The following is an 18,450-nucleotide window of genomic DNA, read 5'->3' on the forward strand; positions in this document are numbered from 1 at the left end:
GGAAGGAAGAGAGAGAGAGAGAGAGAGAGAGAGAGAGAGAGAGAGAAAGAAAGAAAGAAAGAAAGAAAGAAAGAAAGAAAGAAGAAAGAAAGAGAAAAGAAAGGAAAGAAAGAAAGATAAGAAGAGAGAAAGAAAAATCCAAAAATAAATAAATGAAGTAAATCACTCGTTAGGCCTGACAGTACTTTGTTCTACAGTGGACAGCCACTTGCAGGCTGAAGAGACTGAAGCTGGAGCTCTCCAAATGCCTTGGTCCCAGCTGTAGATATCATAAGTCAGTACGGGGGCCAGCACTGGACGAACACTGCACTCTCTTCCCCAGTATAGAGATCAATGTAAGTCACATGTGGTGTTCTTCATCCCATTCCTTCCTTACCTCTTGTCAGCTGCTAGTGGTAGAGAGATCAGGGGACACTGACTTCCATTCCTGCTTGTATAGCCTCACGCCCTAAAGTAGGACTTCCCTCAGTTGATGGAAAATACAGAATTCTGATAGAAAAAAAAATCCAATTCCCCAGGGTCTGAGACCACACTCTGGAGTAGATTGTAAGACCTAGAAGCAAGCGTTAAGTACTCAGGCCATGCTGGCGCAGTCACTCAAAGAATAGGTACCTGTCTCTTTTCTATCAACGTAATGGAAAACTATGACCAAGGCAACTTTCAGGGAAAAGAATCTATTTGGGACTTACAGTTTCAGAGGGTTAGAGTTGCAGGCAGGCAAGGCAGGAGAGCAATAGCTGCGAGTTTACATCTTGATCTGCAAGCACGAAGCAGGGAGAGCTAATTAGGAATGGCATGGGCTTTTGAAACATTAAAGCCCACTTCACTGATAGACCAACAAGGTCACACCTCCTAATCCTTAGAGCCCTTGGGGTGGGGCATTCTCATTCAAGCCACCAGAGTACCTAACCCTGGCCATGGCTCTGTTAGGATGGCAGGAGGGAACAAGTCTCCTCCCTGCTTTCTGTCCAGGAGGTGGCTTTCCCACTGTTCTGAGAACGCAGTAAGTGCTTTCAGTACAAGGTAAAAATTGGCTTCTTTTCCTCTTTGCCCTTTGAAACCATGTTATCAACATCAGAGGAAACTAAAAATAGCCAAAAAATTATCCACTAAAAGAACTTGGGGTCATTTTCATATGCTGACCCCTCTTTGTCCAGGATCATCTTTCTGTTTAAAATGTAGGACCTTCTAGCCTTTCACTAAGGATTTTTTTTTATTTTATTTTAAAACTTGGAGACGGTGCGGTTTTTACTATTCTTCTGACTCCATTTATCATGGCACCATTATCCCACCTCCCTCTCCTTCGCAGAACCATTGAATCTAGTAGTAAATGAAAAGAAAAATAACTTTTCAATAAACAAAACTGCTCCAAACATGATGGTCTCTGCCTGTAATCCCAGGACTCGGGAGGCAGAAGAAAGAAGAAGATGAGTTCAAGGCCAACCTGGGTCACATAGTGAGATCCTGTTTCAAAATTAGGCAGGCAAACAAATACACACATATACAGAAAAATATGTTGAGGATCGCTTGTTATAATAGCATAAACTATGTAGGGGTGCTGAGACTATGAACCAACACTGATAGGATAGGAGATTAGCCTCTGCTTGCCTTTCCCAGGGAGTAGTGAGACACATCCAGTGGACACTGTGGGAGATGGAGACATACATCACATGCATGGAGAAGGTGACCAGGTGCTATGTGCAGAGGCTGCACTGGCTGCTGTCTGGTGAGTGTGACTACAGCCAGGCCAGAGAGGTGGGAGGGGCTGAGAGGAAATGCTGAAGTTAATCCTAAAGACTGTCTGGGCAGTGGACTTAGCCAACTGATTCTCTTTATACTGAATGAGCTCTGGCTCCAGAGGTCAGACAGGGTGACAGAAATGTGGACGGAAACCAGCAAGAGCTTCTGCCCGTCCAGGCTACCTACAGGAGCTGTCTGCCTCCTTTCCTCCCTCTTCATGAATGAGGACATCCCAGTTTTGACCACAGCTGTTAGGATGGTAGGGAATGAGGGTCATGAGAGAAGCAAGCCCTTTGTAAAGGCAGAAATGGAAGGGGTTCTGACCCACAAGATACTGTCTCTACATTTCCCCTGGGATACCAAGGTTCCTCGAAGAAAGGTACATGGAAGGGGAAGGCCAAGGAGGCTCAGGCTCACATTCCAGAAGAGGGATGACTATAATTACAGGTGTGGTGGTTGTTACCTTGTAATCCCAGCACTTGTGAGGAAGACCCCAGAAAGCCAGGGGTCCAGGGCAAGCCTTGGTTGAGTCTCAAGGCCAGGAGGCCAGGGTGACATTTAAAGTAGACAGAAAATAAAATAGATTAAAAAAAAACAACTTAGCTTTGTGGTTGAAGAGAACCTCATGGACCTCCTGGCAGCCTGTGTTACCATGCAGGGTCCTGTATACGTTCATTAAATCAAGTCTTCTGCAGAAAGCCTGCTGTAAATAGACTGTAGCCATGGCTGGCAGCCATGACTGCTGCTTTCCAAAACCACTCTCCTCCTAAGCTCTGTCATCAGAAGTGATTGACAGGTCATAGGCTAGGACAGGGCAAAGGGGAAGTAGAGAGGGTATACCTATTCCTGTTCTCAGCTCACACCAGCCACTCAGAACAGCCGATGACCGTGTGCCTTCATCTGTAGTAAGGAGCTCACACCTCCCACACCCTAGCACCTGTATTGCAAACTCACCAGAGAGCCAGAGCTAGAGCTTAGTGGTAGAGTGCTTGCCCAGCATGTACAAAGCCACATAGTTCAGTCCCCAGGACTCACACACCCAGACTCATGTACTTCATTCACTCATTCATTGATTCATTCATTCATTCACTCATTCATTCCCAAACTCATCTGGGTGAACTTTGTTCATTCATTCATTCATTCAATGAAGAAGTATTGAACTTCTGCCAAGTATGTGTGAGAGGGAAGACAAATATCAACTGGGTCCCTAGGCTCATGGATCGTGTTGTCTAGGAGAGAGCTGTTAACCAAAGAGTCACAAACAGGTCTGATATGACAGCAGTGACAAGTTCAGGGAAAGGAGGAATACAGTATTATCAGAGAAAGTGTCCCTGGAGTGATGTTTGAAGATTGTTTAAGTGGTTATTGGACAAAGAAGAAAGGCAGGCTGGGCCGGCAGTGGTGGCAGGCAGATTTCTGAGTTCAAGGACAGCCAGGACAGCCAGGGCTATACAGAGAAACCCTGTCTCAGAAAGAAAGAAAGAAAGAAAGAAAGAAAGAAAGAAAGAAAGAAAGAAAGAAAGAAAGAAAGAAAGAAAGAAAGAGGAAAGAAAGAAAGAGGAAAGAAAGAAAGAAAGAAAGAAAGAAAGAAAGAAAGAAAGAAAGAAAGAAAGAAAGAAAGAAAGAAAGAAAGAATGGAAGAAAGAAAGGAAGAAAGAAAAGAAAGAAGAAAGAAAGAAAAGAAAGAAAGAAAGAAAGAAAGAAAGAAAGGAGAGAAAGAACAAAAGAAAGGAAAGAAAGAAAGAAAGAAAGAAAGAAAGAAAGAAAGAAAGAAAGGAGAGAAAGAACAAAAGAAAGGAAAGAAAGAAAGAAAGAGAGAGAGAAAGAAAGAGAGAAAGAAAGAAAGAAAGAAAGGAGAGAAAGAACAAAAGAAAGAAAGAAAGAAAGAAAGAGAGAGAGAGAAAGAAAGAGAGAAAGAAAGAGAGAAAGAAAGAAAGAAAGAAAGAAAGAAAGAAAGAAAGAAAGAAAGAAAGAAAGAACAAAAGAAAGAACAAAAGAAAGAAAGGCAGGCAAGCTGGGGCAGAGGCCTTGAGCAGGACAACTCTGAGTTCAAAGATGGTGTTAGTGTTGGTAAGTAGAAGCCAAGTAGAGAACATTCAGTAGAGAGCATTGAAAGCTTGACTTAATGTACTTACACAGGACTCTGCATGCCACATAGGCTGCCAGCAGGCTCCATAAGGCTCTCTTTGACTGCAAAGCTAAATTGTTTCCTGTCTGTTTCGTTTCCTGTCTACTTCAAGATATTAGCCTGGCCTCTTGGCCTTGATGCTCAATCAGTAGCCTTGTTGGGATTTGCCTTCCCTCTCACACACCCCTGGCAGGAGACACAGCCAATGCACTTAAGTTACTAAGAACAATGGAAGCCTAATAGATTTTTTGTTGCTTTTGCAATAATGCTCTGATTGCTTTGCGGATGATAAACTATTGGGGAATGAGTGGAACAAGGGTTTCCGGGTCCAACCCTTTTGGAACATAGCTGGCCAGGTAGAGGGGTATGTGGACAGATGAGGTAGGCAGAGCAGGAGAGATTTGGGAGGTGAAATTGGCCAGGGCTTGGTGGCTCCCACTGTGTTCCTGCCACTGGATACTAAATAGGAGTTTGTAGTTGAGGTCTTTGGAAGGTTGACCAGTTGGCTGGCTATTCTCATAGAACATCCTGCCAGCTTCAGGCTGGTTTTCCTCTTATTGTCCCTATGACAGAATTGCTTTGGGACACCCAGATGAGTCCTGGGATACCCTGGGCAACAAGGCCCAACAAACTTGGTCCACTTATAGGTGAGTGCCTAGTTGATTTTCCAACCATTTGTCAGTTTTCGTCTGCTGTCCCAGTCAGCACCAGTGTGACACTAGTCCTACCAGCTACTTGCTTCCCAAGTGTCATCTCTGTTCAGCCTTGTAGAATCAGAAGACCAAAGTTAAAGGATGCCTGACTAAAGTGTGGATTAGGGGACCAAGACAAAATCTAGGCTCTAAGATGTAGGATCCTGGCAAGTTGCTAGCCCTCTGGAACTCTCCTTGAGCTAGAACAACTTATTTTAATGTGTTACTCAGCCCCCGTGGGTGTCTCCATCCAGTCCCTCACCCCAGCTTTCTCTCAGGCCCCTAGAGCTGAAATCTTAATCTCTCAAACCTCGTAAGGCTAGCTAGCTCTGCCTTTGGATGGCTGACATCCGCAACACCACCCCAGGGCCATCTCCCAGTGGAGAACTTGTGACCAATTATCAGAGAGACAGTAGTTTTGTGAGAGTTTGCATTTTGTAGCTATTATGAGGAAAACTAATGTCCTACCCCTTCCCTGCCTCTGCCACCATCTCTAAGCAGGGAGCCGCAGGCTATTTGGCACCATCTTGGAAAGAAATGTGTGCATCCTGCTGGACACCTCGGGGTCCATGGGCCCCCACTTGCAGTGGATGAAGACAGAGCTCGTTCTACTGATTTGGGAGCAGCTGAGGAAGCACTGTAAAAGGTAGGTATAGGGCTGGGGTGCATAGGGTCTGGAAAATCAAAAAGCAGCTACCTAGTTTCCCAGGCTGAGCACAGTTCCAAGGAGCAGAGAGGTTTCAGAAACAAGAACTGCTCTTTTGAAGAGTCTGTTGAGGAGAGAACACAGGATTTTGCTCCACTGTTACGTTCATCCACTTACATTTGCATCTAGCATTTTCAAGGGGTTACCCTCTCCTTCCTCAGTGTCTGGGCACACTGTAGAGTCCTCAAGAGAACAATCCTCACAGAGCTAACATCCACAGTTTCAGCATGGACTGGCCTGTTCTAACCAGTCCTTTCTTTTCTTTCTGCCCCCTTCTCTTTCTTCCTTCCCAGGTTCAACCTGCTCAGCTTTGCAGAGGACCTGCAGCTATGGCAGGACACTCTGGTAGAAAGCACAGAGGCTACATGTCACAAGGCTATGCAGTGGGTGTCCCACCTGCAAGCCCAGGGGAGCACCTCCGTCTTAGCAGCGTTAACGGCAAGTGCTGCCAGGGAACCCTACCGTGTAGCATCGCAGAGATGGCACTACCCTATGCCGGTAGCCCATGATGCTTTAGGACATACAGCATGTCACTTCGTTTCATTCTCTTAGCAGCTCAGTGACATAGGGCTTTCTCTCTCACTTTCAGATGGAGACTGGGAAGGTTAGGGAGGTTGGGTGGCCTGTCTAGGACTAACCAGATAGGAAATGGGCCTTTTTCCCCATCCTAACTCCAAGTTCCCTTGGTCTATCATAGGCTGAAAGAGGAATCTCAATCTTTATTTAACATTTCTTTTCAGTGTGTGTGCAAGTGTGCCTGTGTGTGTGTGTGTGTGTGTGTCTGTGTTGTATAATCTGTGTAGAGCACACATGGCATGGCATGTGTGTTGAAGACAGACAGCTTTACGGAGTTGGTTCTCGCCTTACAACTTCACATGCTCCCAGGGATCAAGTTCAGGTCTCCAGGCTAGCATAGAAAGCAATTTATCTTGGGCAGCCCAGAATCTCAATCCTAATGGCTAATTTTATAAAATCTTTTCAGCCACATTTTTCTTAGGGACAAGGTCTCCTCTGTTGGGCCATCTTTTCTGCCCTTCCTAGAGAATCTCCATTCCCAGATCTGACTACCTTCCTATGTTCTCTTAGAAAGCCTTCAGCTTTCAGGATGTGCAAGGACTGTATCTCCTGACTGATGGGAAGCCAGACACAAGCTGCAGCCTTATACTCAACACTGTCCAAAGCTTCCAGAAGGAGAGAGGCGTGAAAGTGCATACTATCTCTCTGACCAGCACAGACAGGTGAGCAACAGCAGAAAGCTGAGCTCCCTTCTCTAGAGTGTGGCCCTCCACTAATGCACAGCCTCCCTTAGACACGGGAATCAGGAGATGTATTGTCTTTATTTGTGGCCCGGGCACCACAAACAGAAGCCTTCTCCCTCACCCAGACTGACTAAGCAACAAGCTGCTCCTACATCATTCTGCAGCCTTAAACTGATGTACCCTAGTTCTTGAATCCTGCTGTCTTCTCCCTTCTGGCCTTCTTTTCTTGGGAAAGCATTTATGAATATTTGGAGAAACTAGAGAAGAAAACATTAACATAGCACAATATTTTTAAGATTTATTTATTTATTATATGTAAGTACACCATAGCTGTCTTCAGACACTCCAGAAGAGGGAGTCAGATCTCATTACAGATGGTTGTGAGCCACCATGTGGTTGCTGGGATTTGAACTCAGGACCTTCAGAAGAGCAGTCAGTGTTCTTAACTGCTGAGCCATCTCTCCTGCCCCATAGCACAATTCTTAATGTTATTTATTCTTTGGAAATGTCATCCATGTATAGATGAATGACTGTGCCTAGTCCCACCCCCACCTCCCACTTCCCTGAGGCCCCTACAATATCTCCCTCTCAATTTCTTGGGGTTTTTTTTTCTTTCTTTTTAAAAACTATTGTTTTATTTTATATGTATGAATATTTCACCTACATGTAGATATGTGTACCACATGAGTGCTTGGTGCCTTCAGAAATCAGAAGAGGGGTTCAGATACCCCCGGAACTGGAGTTAGAGATGGTTGTGAGCCACCATGGATCTTAGGACTCAAACCCAGGTCCTCTACAAGAGCAACAAGAGCTCATTGGTTAATGAGCCATCTCTCCAGCCCCATCTTTCCTTTTTATTAATATTACACAGAGTCCAGTTTCTACTGCCTGTATATACATGGACATGAGACCATCTACTGGGGCCTGAGCAACATACTAATGGCCACACACCATGTCCTCCTCCTGGACTAGCCATCGACTGTCAATAACTCCTCAGCCAGGAGGAGGACTTCTGGAGCCCCTCCCGCTCCGTGCTGGCACTAACTGGCTTGATCTTGATAGGACAACTTTTATGTCACTTAAAAGAGCATATGTCACACAAGATGCAGCCTCTTCAAAGAAGGGCTGACGCATGTCTCAGCTGCAGCGTGTGTGCTTGATGCATGAGGCTTAGTTCCATCTCCAGTAAAAAATAAACTTTGTTAGTAAAATCGATTATCTGGGCACATATTTTCTCTCTCTGACTAAACTATAAACTCTGTAAGGGCCATATTTGTGTTCCTTTAAGCCTAACCCACATTTGACAGTGATGGGTGTGCATACCCCAGCTGAGAGTGTAATTGAAGATACTTGACGTTGGTCTTGATAGTATAAGCTGAGGCCCGATGACCAGGTCACTTTCCCTTAAGCCACAAAAGGCTTTTAAGTTCCACTGTGGTCCTGGGGTCTGCTTGTCCCTCCTAGCCCCTATGAATCCCTGAGCCTCTGTCTCTCTTCCAGAACAGCAACTGAGTTCCTGAGGGAGCTGGCTTCCCTCAGTGGGGGCCGTTATCACTGCCCTGTTAGCGACAAGGCCCTCAGTGGGATTCAAGGTTTGCTCACCAGAGGCTTCATCAAGGAAAGGGTAAGCGATCAGCCAAAAATATGGATCTGCTGAGGAGGCTTCAAGAGGCCTCCACAAGAACTGGCTTCCTTCTGAGGGCTCTGCTTCTCTTTTGACATGGAACGCTGATCAGGAAGGGCAGATTTCCATGGCTATCCTCCTAAGCTGGTGGCTCTCAACCTTCCTAATACTGGGGCCCCTCAATACAGTTCCTCATGTTCTGGGGACCCCCCCAACCATAAAATTATTTCATTGCTACTTCATAATTGTCATTTTGCTACTGTTATGAATCATAACAGTATGTAAAATACTGCTACATGCATAACAGTATGTAAATGTCTGATATGGGACCCCTGTGGAAGGGTAGTTTGACTCCCAAAGGGGTGGCAGCCTACAGGTTGAGAACTGCTGCTCTAAGCCAGATCCCCTTGAAGGTGGGACTGCTTTACCTCGATGGCCTCTTTGGATCAGCCATACATACATCCTCATCCTTACATAGACAAATAGCTCAAAAAGATGAGGCATGTGCCCAAAGTCAGATGAAGGGTGGAGCCACACCCTGAGGTGTGGTTTGGAACTACTGGGCTCTAATTTCTGGGGGCTCCTGTCTTCAGTATTTATTCTCTGAAACAGACATCTAGCTCATCGGGTAAGCAACATGTAATGAAGTCATCTGCGAGCTATTATATAACAAACACTGAGAGAAGTCAAAGGTTCCGGGGAGCCCCTCCCATTTAGCAGAAAAATGGTATACGTATTTAACTTTTTTGTTTATATTACAAATGATTGCTCTGTTGCATGTACACCTGCATGCCAGAAAAGGGCATCAGATCCCATCCTAGCCGGTCCTGAGCCACCATGTGGGTGCTGAGAATTGACTCAGGACCTCTGGAAGAGCAAACAGTGCTCTTAACCACTGAGCCTTATTTATTTGTTTTCATATTTGTTTTTTGAGAAAGTATTTTGGTATGTAGCCCAGGCTAGCCTTGACGTCTCATGTCTCCTGCCTCCACTTCCCCAGTACCGGGATTACAGGTGTGTGCCACCATGCCTGGCTTAACTTTGGTTGCTGCTGTTCAGAAGTGCTGGAAGTTGAACGCAGAGCCTGGCTAAGCACTCTTCCGTTGAACTCCATTTCCAGATCCCTAGGCCTTGGTTGTTTGAGAAAAGGTCTCATGTAGCCTAGGCTGGCCTCAGATTCACTATGTAATTGAGGCCAGCCTTGAACTCCTGATCTTCCCTCTCTCTAGTGCTAGAATGAGATATGAGCTGCCACCCTTACTCAAAGGGTTCTGCATGCTGAGAAGGAGCAGCTGCTGCCACCCTGCTGGTGTGACATACTGGTGGCAGCCTCCTCTCTGTCTCGAAGCTCTGGTTACTTGGGAGTCTGTGTTTAGAGCAAGACTCTGGAGTTTCAGGAGGTAATGTTTTGAAAACATTCCGAGGAAGCTCTATTTTACCGTAAGAAATGAAGTTATTCTGTTGACTCGCCAGCAGTTTGGGTAAGGTACATACCACATTTGCCACTCGGGCCCAGGGAAGAGTCAAACTCACTGAAATTTGGACACTACCTTGGTCCCTCCCCACCTCCATGCCCACCCCCACATGCTGCCTCTCACACTTCTCATTTCAAACGCTCCCATGTGTAGGGTGGCTACCTGGATACATGGAGATGCACAAGCTGAGGCCCACAAGGACTTCCTGCCTCTGGTGAGAGGCGACATCTAACTTTCTCTAATCACCACTTCTGAGAACTTTAGATTTTCAGGTCTCATCTAGTTAATTTAGTATAATGAATTTTACATTCATTTCCCCCAGGATCCCAAGTTGCCACTGTTTGAAGGCGACGACTTGAGGATACTGGCTGAGGAGTTCACCAGGGCTAGAAATCTCCTCAAGCAAGCCCAGGTCTTCAGGTATGCTTGTCCGGCTGCCCCTCCCACTTTTTAAAAAAAAGATTTATTTATTTATTTATTATATGTTAAGTACACTGTAGCTGTCTTCAGACTTTCCAGAAGAGGGTGTCAGATCTTGCTAAGGATGGTTGTGAGCCATCATGTGGTTGCTGGGAATTGAACTCAGGACCTTCGGAAGAGCAGTCAGTGCTCTTAACTGCTGAGCCATTTCTCCAACCCCCCTCTCCCACATTTTTAACCACCCAAATGGACATGCCTTTAATCCCAGCACTCAGGAGACAAAGGCAGGTGAATTCAAGGCTCGCCTAGTCTACATAGTTTCAGGGTAACACGGTGAGACCTTGTCTCAAAGAAAAATCCACATAGGAGAAAACATACAGTATTTGTCTTTCCCCAGCCCACCACCTCGTTACCCACCCCCAGGGGTCTGTTTTTCTTTACTTTCTGCCTTCTAGATCCCAGCTCCTGAAGAAAAATAACATGAAATCAAAGGTTACTTCTTGCTAGAGACATGTTCTCAGGTAAGAGGATGCCATACCTGCCCAGTGCCCACCAAGGGTCAGGGACATGTTTCCTTAAGCACACATGGAACTGAGAAGGATTAGGAATTATAATTTCCACAGAGTCTACCCACTGAGCACCGCTGACAGAGCAGACAGAGAAAGCTGTGACCCCCAGATGGCATACAGGAAGTAAAATGTTTAGCTCTAGGATACTCTGAAGGCTGAGGGCGGGAAGGAAGGCCTCTTTATTTGTGTATGAGGCCTCCTGAGCCTACCTCATTTGCCTGACCTGTTCCTCAACACACCATGCACTGTAGCCACTAGACTAAGATCACTCTTGGTTCCTCTTGCCTCCCCCGCCTCCTGCCTAGTGACTCCTACTTATCTGTTAAGGCACAGCTCAGATAGCATCACTCCACTATGAAGGTGTCCCTGGGACCCATCCAGGACCTCCAGGAAGATCTGATGCTTCTGGCTTTCCTCTTCTTCTGGTTGTCATGACTACTATGCTTCTTGTGGCATTCAGCACTGAAGACCACCATGCTTGTCCAATGTCCTAAGCCTTCTTGATCATAGTTCCTCCAAGAAACTGCTGTCTTAACCATCCATGGATTCCCAGACCCTGCCATATAGCAGGCTCATGGTAAGCAGTGAGCACCCACCTGAATGTGACAGCCCAGCTCTGGACAGCATCCAGATGAGGTGCATTCTACTGGCTCCTCCCTGTACTTCTTACCACCCCATCCACGGCCCAAGCCAGGTACCAGTAGCCTAGCTTGGCGAAAGACGCAGCCAAGAGCCAAGTCTACTACCACCGCCATCACCTGCTAATTGGAGGCTGCTATGGACCCAGTCCAGAGTAAATGTTCTACTACAGCCTTTGAAAATCAGACTTCATCCTTTGAACCCAGCTATGCTAAGTACCAACGAGTGGAGACATCATGTGTTAGATCAGCTAACACATTTCCTAAAATGTGAAAATTGTTTTTGCTAATAGAGTCAAAATTAGTTTTAAATGCTTGAGTACTGGTAATGAGTGTGTGTGTGTGTGTGTGCGTGTGAACAATTTTGAGTGTGATAAGACTCTTAAAAACCTCATTCAGAGTATATAGAGGATTTAAGCTCAATGTGGAAAATAATGTGCTTATTTTTTAAAATGAGCAACTCAAATGGGAAAGAAATATGCAAAAATGCTTACCCTCTTAGAAGTGTGACCCACTTGCCAACATGCCCAAGGTTCTAGGTTCAATCCTCAGTAACACACACACACACACACATACACACACGCACACACGCGCGCAGAGAGAGAAAAACCAGGCATAGTAGCACACACCTGTAACTTCAGCACTTAAGACTTGGAGGCAGGAGAATCGGTCATTGCAGGCCAGGCTGGGCTAAAACCCAGCCCTGTTACTGTAAAGGAACAATGGCAAGGAGCTCCACAGCCTCACTCACCATGGGAATAAAAACTAAAATCACTATGGAATGCATCTACATACACAAAACAATGGCTTGACTGTCAATATCGAGATACTGATATCTGGAATGAGGGTCAGGGAAAGAAAATGTCTATTTTCACCACTTTGAAAATCTGGCTATTTCTAGTAAAGCAAACCACATCTATTGTGTGACCGAACCATCCCACTCTAAGGGAAATGGGTGTGGTGTGGATGCAAGAATGTGTCCAGTAGCTTGATTTGTAAAAGTTCAAAACTGGAAATCACAATGTCCAATCATGGTACAATGTGCAAACAAATATAGCGTATTTGGATAGTGGCAAACTCTGATTCAGTGGAAAGAGCATAAGCTATGACTATGACATTCAATAAGATGTATCAAATCCATCAACAATGGTAGGCACAAACCCAACATAAGCTGGAGCTGTGACTCAGCTGGTCAAGAGCTTACCTAACATGCGTGAAGTCCTGGCTTCTCCATATCCCACCCTGCATAAAAAGGTATAGAGTCAGGAGGATCTGGAAATCAGGGTTATCCTTAGCTACAGCAAGTTCAAGACTAGTCTGTGCTACTTAACAGTCTCTCTCAAGGCGCTGGCGAGACGGCTCAGATGTTAAGAGCACTAACTACTCTTCCAGAAGTCTTGAGTTCAATTCCCAGCAATGACATGGTGGCTCACAAACCATCTGCAGTGGGACCCAATGCCTCTTCTGGTGTGTCTGAAGACAGTGATAGTGTACTCACATACATAAATAAATATTTTTTTAAAAATTCTCTCAAAATAGAAAAGAAAGGAAAAAAGGAAGAGAACATAAAAAAAAGAGGTATCAGACCTAAGAGTATGTGCTCACAATTCTGTATGAAACTCAAGAACAGATATACTCGTTACTGAACCAGAAATCACAGTGATAGCCGCCGTGGGGAGTGCAGAGTGAGCATTGGGACGCTAAGAGCTGATATCTCCCGTCTGAGTGGTGTTTTGTTAGAATGCTCAGAGATGGGGTTTGGGAGAAGGGTGGTCACTAGGGTTAGACAAGGTCCTGAGATTGTGTCTACCAAAACTGAATCCTGGTGGCTTTATAGGCAGACTAAGAGAGACCAAAAGAGACACATACATTCACATGCCCTGGCTCTTGCACACGATGTCCTGTCACTCAGGACTCTGCCAGCAAGGAGGCGATCACCAGACATAACATCTTAACCTTTCTGCACTGAGAACTTTGAGCTGGGGCTGAGATAAAGCTTTGCAGTTAGGAGCACTTTGCTGCTTTCCCAGAGAACCCAGGTTCGGTTTCCAGCACCCACAGGGCAGCTCACGACCATGGCTAACTCCAGTTCTAGGGGATCAGGTGCCTTCTTTTGGTCTCTGGGGGCACCAAGCATACACTGCATGTGTACATACATACAAGCAAAACACATGCATGAAAATAAAATAGTTTTTTTCAAAACTTTAATCTAAAACAAATGTCTTTATTTATAAAGTTACCGCATTTCAGGAGGCAAGAGAACTGCTGTCAACTTGAGCCAACCTGGCCTACACAGGGAGTTCAAGACCAGCCTGAAAAATAATTACCAAAGCTGTGTCTTGGTAAAATTATCATTAAATTATTTAAAGGATTTTTTTTGAGACAGGGTTTCTCTGTGTAGCCCTGGCTGTCCTGGAACTCACTCTGTAGACCAGGCTGGCCTCGAACTCAGAAATCTCCCTGCCTCTGCCTCCCAAGTGCTGGGATTAAAGATGTGCGCCACCACCGTCCAGCCCTTAAAGGATTTTTTTAAAGAGTTAGTTTTATTTTATCATTTGAGTATTTTGTATGTCTGTGTGTATGTATGTATGTATGTATGTATGTATGTATATGTACTATATGCAGGCTCGATGGCCAAGGAGGTCATTGGATCCCCTAGAGCAGGAGTTATGGATGGATGGTAGCAGAGCTGAGCTCTGTGGAGCCACTGGGAAGGATCTGGTCCCGGCTTCTTGCTTCCCATATCTCCTATGATTCAGTAGTATGACCCCATTCTCTGCCAGATTGTCTCCCATGGGCATGTCTGTGCCCAGATTACCTCCTCATTATTTTTACATTGGTTGTACTGGAATGAGAACCTTCTCCATTCTTCTGAACCCCAGCTGAACTAATCCCATGTTCAGTTACCCACATTCTGAAATGCTAGGGGTTGGAACTTCAACATATCATGCGGACACAGCCTCTGACAGCTGTGGGTGGTGGTGGTCTTTGCAAGCCAGCCAAATCCAGGAGCTAACAGGGCCTGCGACTACTATGGTCCAGAGAGGGTCAGGAAAGACACCAAGGCTTGTGAAGTGGTCCTGGCATTTGAACCCCACCTCCGCACATAGTGATTAACAGCTACTGTTAGTTGAGTCCCATGCTCTAAGGTCTGCATACATTCTATCACATCAGCTATAAGCAGAGAATGTAAGCTACACACCGTTCCCAGTGTGTGGATGAGGAAGCCTTGCCACTACCCAAAGACACCCAGCAAGAAAGTGACAACAGGCCAGCAAGATAGTTCAGCAGGTAGAGGCAGGCGCTGGCCATCAAGGCTGATGACCTAAGTGCAATCCCAGGAGCCCCTGCGATGGAAGGAAAAAAGCCACCTCCTGCAGGTCATCTTCTGACTTCCACATGAGCACTGTGGCATACACATGTGCTCACACGCACATAAGTGTAACAGAAAAGACGCAAAGCCAGTTAAGGACCCCCAAGGCCTGTACCTTCCACTCCCTGAGCCTCCGTTATGAACCTGTTCTCTACCTCTAAAATGAGGCTAAAACAGAATCGTGGAGATTGGACAGGAGACGCTACCATCTGGCACGTGGCAGAAGCAGGCTGAATTTTGTGATTTGCATCCTTTACCTAAGGTTCTCAGAACTTGTTTATGCGGGTAGGGAGTCTTTAGTGACCCTTCTCAGACTTAAAGCGAGCAGCCGGGCTGCTTCATTTTAGCCTATGCCCAGCCCTTCTCAATCTCTCAGATATGAGTTCTCCAGTGATGGGAAAATCATTCTGGTCCCTAGCACAGAGGAAAGGCCAACAGTAAAGAAGCAGCCATTAAATAGAATAATGGCCAGGCAGTGGTGGCATAGGCCTTTAATCCCAGCACTTGGGAGACAGAAGATTTCTGAGTTAGAGGCCAGCCTGGTCTACAGAATGAGTTCCAGGACAGCCAGGACTACACAGAGAAGCCCTTTCTCGAAAAACCAAAAAAGAAAAAAGAAAAAGAACAATAGTTGAGCCAAGCCAGGCAGTGTAGGCTTAATTCCTGCTCTTTGAAAGACCAAGACAGGAGGATCCCAAGTTCAATGCCTGCTTGGGCTGCAGAGGAAGTAAGTAAAAAGTGAGGGGGTGGGGGTGAGGATGTAGCTTCAAGGGAGAGCCCATTTCTAGCATGCATGTATGAGACCCTAGGTTCAATCGGCAGTACCACAGAAAAGAAAAGGGGGAACAAGAATACAAGAATGGTAGGTGGGTGGATGAAAGTTCCCTTGGAAAGAAGGCAAGATGGACAGATGGAAGGTTGGATGGGTAAGTGAAAGGTAAGAGGTGGACTGAAGATGGATTGATGGAAGTTTGAAAGGCAGGCCATGAAACTACAGAAAACTATGTAGATTTACAAAGGAATGTATATATAACCACAGGCTCGCTCACACACGCGCACACACACATCACACACACACACACACACACACACACACACACGCGGCTGAAGAAGTGGATGAGGAAACAGGTGGAATAAAGAAGAGGAGAAAGGAAAACAGAATAGTATGGAAGAGCGGTAGCTGGTAGAGCAGACAGGCCAGGTCAGGCTCTGCGGCTCCTCTGCCTCTTTTCTTCTTCAGAAACGCTTGCTCAGGTGAGTGTGGCTGCGAGGCTCTAGGCTGAAGAGCTCAGAGCGACAGGGCGGGACAGCAGGGGCGGAGGGGCGGGGCGGGGCAGTTCCCAGGCCAGCCCAGCTGCTGCCACACAGGTGGTGCCTGCCTTGGCGCGGAGACCCAAGAGGCGCTGGACGCACGCATCGCTGCGGGAGCCCGAGCCAGGTGAGTGCAGAGCGGAATGTAGTGGCTGGGGATGGAGAGAGAAGAGGATGAGGGGATGGCGATCCCCCAAGACCCAATTCATCGGCGGCTGCTGCGTACGCAGCACGCTAGCTCAGCATCCAGGAGGTCGGGGCTTCCCCCGGGGTCTGTGCCATTACCATGGCCTTTCATCAAATCCAGATTCCGTGCCTCCTTGGACCTGGATTAAGGACTGAGTCCTTTAACTTTTTTTTTTGTTGTTGTTGGGTTTTATTTATTTTTATTTATTACTACTACTACTACTACTGTGTGTGTGTGCGTGTGTGTGTGTGTGTGTGTGTGTGTGTGTGTGTGTGCTGGGTGGGTGCACACTGCCACGGCACATGTGTAAAGGACAGAGGACAACTTTTCTGAAGTCAACTCTTTCTGCTCTCCTCATGGATCCAACTCATGTAGCCCAGGCTTGCAGAGATGAGTCATCTGATTGGCCATGTTACTTGGTGTTCTTGAGACTGTATGTATCCCAGGCTAGCCTGGAACTTACTATGTATCCCAGGCTGGCCCCAAACTCATGGTAATCCTACCTAGGCCTCTGAAGTTCTGATATTGCAGGTATGCTTCAGCACAGCCAACCTTGTATTGTAAATTTTTTTTCACAATCCCTAATAGTTTCTGAGCCTCAGTTTCCACTTCTGGGTAATGGGAATAGTAGCTTGTACTTCCGAGGATTGCCAGGAGAATTTTGCACTGCCGTACCCAGGTTTAGTCCTGGCTTAGCCATAATGCTCCCCTGAGGAACAGGCCTCTGTTTGTTCCTCCCAGGACTTAGCCAGGCACTGTTCAAGACTTGAGACACACCAGCCAACCAACCCTTCGTGCAGCCTACATTGAAGTGATTTGCAGAGGTTTTAGTGTCTGCTCTCTTGCGACCACTGCATCAGGAAGATGGAGCAGTCGAGATGATTTGAGTCCGTTTCACAGCTGTGAATACTGAGACGCAGTGCAATTTTAAGCATTTTACCCAAGCTCACATCCAGCCTTTGCACCCCAAGCATGAAAATACCCTTTCCCAGAGGAGTCATCTGGGCCTTGGGAGAGGAGGCTCCACCCTGACAATACGTCCTGTCTCCTGGTTGAAGGGTGGGCTGGGGAAATGGACATCCTTGGTCATAACTCTAGTGTGGGATACCCCTCCTACCATCCACGGGACATGACTGCATTCCTGTCCCAAAACAAACAGGATAATGACATAAGGGACACAGGCATAGTTCTTATAACTACCATGGCCCCTGTCCTGTGACCACCACAAGCAACAGATCATTGGTCATTCAGCCACTCAACAAATACCTGCTCTTTTATGCAGCCATTGTGCACCATGCAAGGCATAGCTTGGTACACAGAAGACCTACAGTGCAGTCATTGCTTTTATAATGTTAGTGACCTGGTCCCTGGTCCAGCATGATGCTCAGGTACATAAGGGCAGGAAAGACCATGGCAGTTGACTGAGTCTGAGTTAGCTACAGGTCTAGAATGAGGAGGCAGGATTCTCGATGCTGGTCCCTGGAGCCTGCCCACCTGATCCAGAAGACTTCAGGGGCTTAGACAGGTCACATGGTGTCAGCCCACTGCTCCTAGGTACCTGGTATTGGGAGTGGCTTCAGACCTGAGAGTCACAAGTTTCTAGGGCCTTAGCCCTTTAAGTTCCATGTGGTCTTCCCTCCTCTGCCTCTTCCCCCTCCTCCCTCCTCTTCTTCTTCACCCTCCTCCTTTTTTCCTCTTCCTCCCGCTCCTCCTCTTCTCCTTCCCATCCCCTCTATTGTCTTCCTCTTCTCCCTCCTCTCCCTCCCCCTCTTCCTCTTCTTCCTCTTCTCCCTCCTCCTCTTTTCCCCCATTTCTTCTCTGCCTCTCCTTTTCTTCATTTTCTTCCTCCTTTCCCTCTTTGCTCTCATCTTCTCCCCTCTTTGCCTTTCTCCCCCTTTCCCTTTTCCTCCTGTTTTCCTCCCCACCCTTGCCCTCCTGATGCTGAGTTCAGAGCACCACACCCAGTGTGTGAGGCCCCATAGCTACGAGTGACTCTGCCTCCCTCTGGTGCTACATGGGGCCTGTGGAGGAAATTAGGGGTTCTCAGTGTACATCTGAGTCACTTAGCATGACTTTGATCCTCAGATGCCCCAGCTCTGAAGTCAAAGGACAGGTTGTCTTCTCTGACTCCCCAAGGAGCCAGCAGCCACATGGAGGTTCTTGGGGGCTCTGAAAGAGTTTGGAGCCCTGAGAAATCTGTAGGGCCCAAGTTCTGCTCAAGTTCCCCTCAGTCCCATGAACCTGGTAACGTGTTCCTTGGGATGAGCCTAGAACATTATTCTGGTTTTCTTCACAGGTGGACAACCTCTATACATGGCTTCATAGAAA

The 18,450-nt window shown here is 46.6% G+C and overlaps 1 protein-coding gene across 1 annotated transcript in view; it reads left to right on the forward strand.

Moving 5' to 3' along the window:
- Positions 1–11,818, forward strand: part of Vwa3a (von Willebrand factor A domain containing 3A) — a 65,807-nt gene extending 53,989 nt beyond the window's left edge. Inside the window, exons 26-34 of the mRNA XM_029479335.1 lie at positions 198–335; positions 1,618–1,726; positions 5,062–5,206; positions 5,560–5,704; positions 6,353–6,504; positions 8,026–8,149; positions 9,947–10,044; positions 10,500–10,565; positions 10,941–11,818. Of these exons, the coding sequence (XP_029335195.1) occupies positions 198–335; positions 1,618–1,726; positions 5,062–5,206; positions 5,560–5,704; positions 6,353–6,504; positions 8,026–8,149; positions 9,947–10,044; positions 10,500–10,551 (963 nt within the window). The 3' untranslated portion in view covers positions 10,552–10,565; positions 10,941–11,818. The remainder of the gene's footprint in view (positions 1–197; positions 336–1,617; positions 1,727–5,061; positions 5,207–5,559; positions 5,705–6,352; positions 6,505–8,025; positions 8,150–9,946; positions 10,045–10,499; positions 10,566–10,940) is intronic.
- Positions 11,819–18,450: the final 6,632 nt, after the last annotated feature.

Source organism: Mus caroli, chromosome 7, assembly GCF_900094665.2.
Source record: "Mus caroli chromosome 7, CAROLI_EIJ_v1.1, whole genome shotgun sequence".
NCBI classification, from domain to species: Eukaryota; Metazoa; Chordata; class Mammalia; order Rodentia; family Muridae; genus Mus; species Mus caroli.